Consider the following 6,497-nt stretch of genomic DNA (forward strand, 5'->3'; position numbering starts at 1 on the left):
CCGATTTTTCCCCTCCCTCCCTCCACCCCCTCCCCTAGACGGCAAGCAGTCCTTTACATGTTAAATAGGTTATAGTATATCCTAGATACAATATATGTGTGCAGAACCGAACAGTTTTCTTCTTGCACAGGGAGAATTGGATTCAGAAGGTAGAAATAACCTGGGAAGAAAAACAAAAATGCAAGCAGTTTATATTCATCTCCCAGTGTTCTTTCTTTGGGTGTAGCTGCTTCTGTCCATCCTTGATCAATTGAAACTGAGTTAGATCTTCTCTTTGTTGAAGAAATCCACTTCCATCAGAATGCATCCTCATACAGTATCATTGTTGAGGTATATAATGATCTCCTGGTTCTGCTCATCTCACTTAGCATCAGTCCATGTAGGTCTCTCCAAGCCTCTCTGTATTCATCCTGCTGGTCATTCCTTACAGAACAATAATATTCCATAACGTTCATATACCACGATTTACTCAACCATTCTCCAATGGATGGGCATCCATTCATTTTCCAGCTTCTAGCCACTACAAACAGGGCTGCCACAAACATTTTGGCACATACAGGTCCCTTTCCCTTCTTTAGTATCTCTTTGGGGCATAAGCCCAGTAGAAACACTGCTGGATCAAAGGGTATGCACAGTTTGATAACTTTTTGAGCATAATTCCTGATTGCTCTTCAGAACTAGATGTGTTCACAATTCCACCAACAATGTATCAGTGTCCCTGTTTTCCCACATCCCCTCCAACATTCCGCATTTTCTTTCCCTGTCACTCTAACCAATCTGACAGGTGTGTAGTGGTATCTCAGAGTTGTCTTAATTTGCATTGAGAGAAAGCATTTTTAAAAGGGAAGCCCTAACTCTGAGATATCACTACACACCTGTCAGATTGGCTAAGATGACAGGAAAAAATAATGATGAATGTTGGAGGGGATGTGGGAAAACTTGGGACACTGATGCATTGTTGGTGGAGTTGTGAACGAATCCAACCATTCTGGAGAGCAATCTAGAATTATGCCCAAAAAGTTATCAAACTGTGCATACCTTTGATCCAACAGTGTTTCTATTGGGCTTATACCCCAAAGAGATACTAAAGAAGGGAAAGGGACCTGTATGTGCCAAAATGTTTGTGGCAGCCCTGTTTGTAGTGGCTAGAAGCTGGAAAATGAATGGATGCCCATCAATTGGAGAATGGTTGAGTAAATCGTGGTATATGAACGTTATGGAATATTATTGTTCTGTAAGGAATGATCAGCAGGATAAATACAGAGAGGCTTGGAGAGACCTATATGGACTGATGCTAAGTGAGATGAGCAGAACCAGGAGATCATTATACACTTCAACAACGATATTGTATGAGGATGTATTCTGATGGAAGTGGATTTCTAGACAAAGAGACCTAACTGAGTTTCAATGGATAAATGATGGACAGAAACAGCTACACCCAAAGAAAGAACACTGGGAAACGAATGTGAACTATTTGCATTTTTGATTTTCTTCCCGAGTTATTTTTACCTTCTGAATCCAATTCTCCCTGTGCAGCAGGAGAACTGTTCGGTTCTGCAAATATGTATTGTATCTAGGATATACTGCAACATATTTAACATATATAGGACTGCTTGCCATCTTGGGGGGGGGTGGAGGGAGGGAGGGGGAAAAACGAAACATAAGCGAGTGCAAGGGATGATGTTGTGAAGGATTGCCCTGGCATGGATTCTGTCAATACAAAGTTATTATTAAATAAAATAAAATTAAAATTAAAAAAAAAAAAAGGGAAGCCCTACCCCCAAGGAGATTACCTTCTGCGGACTGGTATGGAAAAGTCCTCACCTTGATCTGAGGGGAAGAGAGCATTAGTATCTGGGGAGATGGAGAATCTCTTGAACTTGGGACTCTAGGGCTGAGCAGGGAAGGGGAGCCTTCCTTGGCAAGAGAGGATGTGACTTAGGGAAAGCCCTGAGAACGGTTCGGAGAGAGCCCGGGACCCCGGGCTGCCAGGGGAAAGGGAGCCCTATGACCGGAGACGGGAAGGGCAGCCTGGGACCAAACCCAAAGTCTGGGATTCAGCCAGGGAAGCTTTTAAGGGCGTGGGGGTGTGAGAAAATAATTCCAGCAGCTCGATGGAGAAGGTGGAGAGGAGGCAGATGGGAGGCAGGAAGGCCATGTAGAAGGCTACCCCAGCAGACCAGGTGAAAGGCTAGGGCCTCCCAGGCAGGGATGTTGGGCCTGTGCAGGTGACCACAATGAGAGCCCAGGTGTCCGCGGGAGCCAGCCTCTCACTACGGGCTTCCTTCTCTTTGCCTTCCTTCCTCCCTCAGGCTATCGCACTTACTGCTATTACTTGAAGATGGAGGTCAGCCAGTCTCATCCCATAATGAAAGCCTTTTGTTTCCTGCTCTGGCAATTACCTGGCTCCCGGGGACTGGCTGGAACCCAAGCTGCTCTCGTACCCAGTGACATAGAAGGTGAGAAGCTGGCTTCCCTATCCCCATCGCGGGAGGAGGACCAGAGTTTCCTTGCTACTCCCTGTCTCCCTCTATCCCAGAACTTCCTCCCTTGGCTGGCTTCCTCCTGCTGCGGGAACTTTGGAAGAGTCCTTGCAAGTCTGTCTCTGGCTGCAGATTTCTCCCTCCTCATTTGGGCCTGGCTGCCTGGGGAGGGCTCCAGGTGGTGGGCCTGACAGAAGAGACCCTCTCCCCTTCCATATTTCAGCGCACCTAAAGAATAAAATGTTCTGCTTCAGTCCTTCCTGGCCCAGATCCCAAAAGCACACACTGGAAAACTCTGAGTTCTGTTATGGGACTTTATGAGACAAAGAGGTCTATAAGCTGTCCATGAGTCAATCCTTCCTGCTGTTCCTGTCTCGGGCCCTATCTTTTCCCAGTCTCAGGAAACTCAGGAAGGGGAGGCAGGGGCCAGGAGGGGCAGGAGGGAAGGGGGCCAACACTGTGCAGTGATTCGTGCGGTCTGTCTCCTTCAGGGATCCATATGACGCCAACCAGGAGCCCATCCGCCAGAGCCAAGCAAAGCCGTGTCCGCTGGGGACTGGCTTATACCCTCATCCACAATCCATCTCTCCTGGCCTTCCGCAAGAAAGCCCTGGCTGGCCCTCTGGCCAACGGGAGCCAGCCCAGCCCTCCCAAGCCCTGATGGACCTGCAGCGCCGGGAGGATAAAGGAGAGGGGACCACCGGGAAGTGTCTCTGTCCAGGGGTCCCTGGCAGGAGCCTAGCTGACATTTTCCTTCTTTCCTCTCCCTCCTTCCTCCTGGATTCTTCCCAAAGTCACCGCTTTGAAGTTCTTCCCTGGAGATGTGCTGGACTCCTCCCATTGGAGGGATGGGCTCCCAGAGCAACTCCTGAATGCTGATGGTGCATCATTTCGGTAGCAGCTTCTGTTTGTTGTTGCCTTTTTGAGGGGGTGAGGAGAGACAAATAATTTGCTGTGACTCCTGAGAAATGTCGGCATCCTCAGCTGCCTAGAGCACACATACATACATACATACATATATGTGTGTGTACATGCTCACACACAGCAGAATCTCATCTCCAAGTCGCAGATGCCTCGGAAAATTAATACTTCTGCGTCCCATCTCTTCTTCCCTAAACCATCAGAGCAGATAAAAATCCATAATCTTCATGACTCATTTCCCTCTATTCTTCCTTCTCATTCTTTCACTGATCCATTCAGTCAACAAACATTTATCAAACACTTACTAAGAGAGAGTCAGTGTTGGGCTCTAAGGGTCCAAAGTTAAAAAACAGCTCCTGCCTTCAGAGATTACATTCTATTGGGGATAATTACACCATTTACACATTACATCACATAATCACTAGTACAATTACACCATTTACACAGATAAATTCAAGATGATCGGAAAAGAAAGAGAGAAGTTAGAAAAATGGCATCTGAGTTAAGGAAGTTTCTAGGGTACTTCCTTCTCTGGAGTCACCTCTTTTCCTTCTGAGACCCAGCCCCAAATGAATTCTCGGGGGCCTCTTCATCATCCTTCTTCATACCACCCCCAATCAAGACTTTACTAAGTACCCAGCAAGTTAGAGAGCAATGACCCTTGCCCACTGGAGAGTACCCAGGACTGGGATCATGTCTGAAGATCCCATCCAGCTTTCTATTCCAGAAAACCCCTCTACCGGCCAGTGGCTCTGAATGGTCCCCAGCTTTAAGCTTTGTTTGATTCTTAGAGGCAACTAGGTGGCTCAGATCGCTAAATATAATCCTGGGCAAGTCACTGTTTGACTTAATCCATTGGAGAAAGAAGTGGAAAATCACTCGGATCTTTGCCAAGAAAACTTCATGGACGGGATGGTGCACGGGGTCATGAAGAGTCGGACACACTGAACAACAATAAAAGTCTGATTCTTGGAGCTCTATCCAAAGACTTCTTGAGATATTTTCTCCACCTCCACAAAGCACCTTCTAACCCCTGGGATCCTAGCCCAGCTGTCTGGGACTCAGGCCCTAAGTGGTGTTTGGTTTGGCATCCATCTTCCTTGCAAGGGATCAGAGCTCCCACCTCCTTCTCGAGCTCAGTCTCCAGTTCCAATGACCATCTTTGTCCCAAGAAGGTTTGGAGTATTCGTGGCTTGGCCCCCTTTCTGGGGAAAAGCCAAAAGTTATCACTTCTCCTTTTAGTAAATTCTTCTCCTCTTGTCCAATCAGCAGCAAGTGGGTCCAGAGAGAAAATAAAGACCATTCCCACGTTCCACAATATCCCCAAGCATCTTGTGTGAGTACACAAGAAAGAAAGATTTCTGTCCATGACACTTGGAGAACTCCATGCACATGTGATATGTTGAATATGATTTCAGTACAGACTGGTTTCCTCTCTACATCAAGGGGACTGTGGATTCAAATCCTGCTTTGGTCATAGGAGAAATAAATTGATTGAAGTTAGCCCTTGACATTTTCCAGGTACCAGTGAATTTATGATAGGTTTGGATCTAATCAGGTATATAATGTGGACCAAACTGGAGGGTTTGGGATGTTAACATGGTATCAAATACTTAACCCTTCTTCTCATTGTCTCCTAGCCCCACTCTCCCAAAATTGGACTCTAAGGAATTCTTAGAGGTTTCTCCAGAACCCTCCTAAGGCCTCCAAGGTACCATGGAATAGAGAGGAACTCTGTGCCCATGGCCTTTGGCATCTCAGAGCTACAGCTCTCTCTTTATACCTGGCTGCTTAGTATGAAGCAAAACCCCAACAATCTGAGCTTTCTGAAGATAGATCTTGGGAGTAATAAGTTCCTCCTCAATGGAAGGCTTCAAGTGAAGGCTGCCTGATTCCTTTTTGGGGAATTATTGTACATGTGAGGGCTGGCCAGAATCCCCGGAGGGTTCTTACAAGCCCAAGAGTTGGTGCTGAAATCCATCTTCCGCCTCTTATCACTCTCCCTCTTACTTCCTATCTTCCTCTTTGAAACTAGCAGAAACCTCACTTCTAAGACAGGAAAGCATGAAGCTGGTCAGAATTTTTGCTAACTGTTTGGCTACTTTGACTACTAGAGAGTGCAGGGGAATTTCCTGAGGTGCATTTCCCATCTCAGAGTATATGTTACCCTCTGGTTTGCTGTTACAGAACCTGGGCATGGCCTGGATAGAAACTTGAATTCTGAATATTTAGAGTGTATTTCTACCGTTGCATTTTATGAAGGAGATGGATATATTTCTTCTAATAAATGACTCCAAATGAACAACCTCTGATAATTTATTTTATTATTATTATTAAAGTTTTTTATTTTCAAAACATATGCATAGATAATTTTCAATATTCATCCCAAAAAATCCTGCGTTCCAAATTTTTCCCTCCCTTCCTCTAGATGGCAAGTAATCAAATATATGTTAAACTTGCGGAATTCTTCTTTAGATATTTCCACAATTATCGTGCTGCACAAGAAATATCAGATCAAAAAGAAAAAAAAAATGAGAAAGAAAACAAAATGGAAGCAAACAACAAAAAAAGATGAAATTACTATGTTGTGATCCACACTCAATTCCCATAATCCTCTCTCCAGGTACAAATGGTTCTCTCTATCACAAAATCATTGGAACTCGCCTGAATCATCTCATTGTGGAAGAGAGAGCCACGTCCATCAGAATTGATCATTATATAATCTTGTTCCTGTGCACAAGGTTCTCTTGATTCTACTCACTTCCCTTAGCATCAGTTCATGTAAATCCCTCCATTGCTCTCCAGAATGGTTGAATCAGTTCAACAACTCACCAACAATGCATCAGTGTCCCAATTTTCTCACATTCCCTCCAACATTCATCATTATCTTTTCCTGTCATCATACATATCCTGACAGGTATATAGTGGTACCTCAGAGTTGTCTTAATTTGCATTTCTCTGATCAATAATGATTTAAAGCACCTTTTCAAATGAGTAGAAATGGTTTCAATTTCTTCATCTGAAAATTATCTGTTCATTTCTTTTGATCATTTATCAATTGGAGAATGGCTTGAATTCTTATAAATTTGGGTC

General features: G+C 44.7%; 1 protein-coding gene across 1 annotated transcript in view; it reads left to right on the top strand.

Annotated features, from left to right (window-relative positions):
- Positions 1 to 5,709, top strand: part of STRA6 (signaling receptor and transporter of retinol STRA6) — a 54,220-nt gene extending 48,511 nt beyond the window's left edge. The window contains exons 16-17 of the mRNA XM_051982261.1: positions 2,313 to 2,459; positions 2,975 to 5,709. Coding sequence (XP_051838221.1) covers positions 2,313 to 2,459; positions 2,975 to 3,144 — 317 coding nt within the window. The 3' untranslated portion in view covers positions 3,145 to 5,709. The remainder of the gene's footprint in view (positions 1 to 2,312; positions 2,460 to 2,974) is intronic.
- The last annotated feature ends 788 nt before the right edge of the window (positions 5,710 to 6,497 follow it).

This window comes from Antechinus flavipes, chromosome 2, assembly GCF_016432865.1.
Source record: "Antechinus flavipes isolate AdamAnt ecotype Samford, QLD, Australia chromosome 2, AdamAnt_v2, whole genome shotgun sequence".
Classification (NCBI taxonomy): Eukaryota; Metazoa; Chordata; class Mammalia; order Dasyuromorphia; family Dasyuridae; genus Antechinus; species Antechinus flavipes.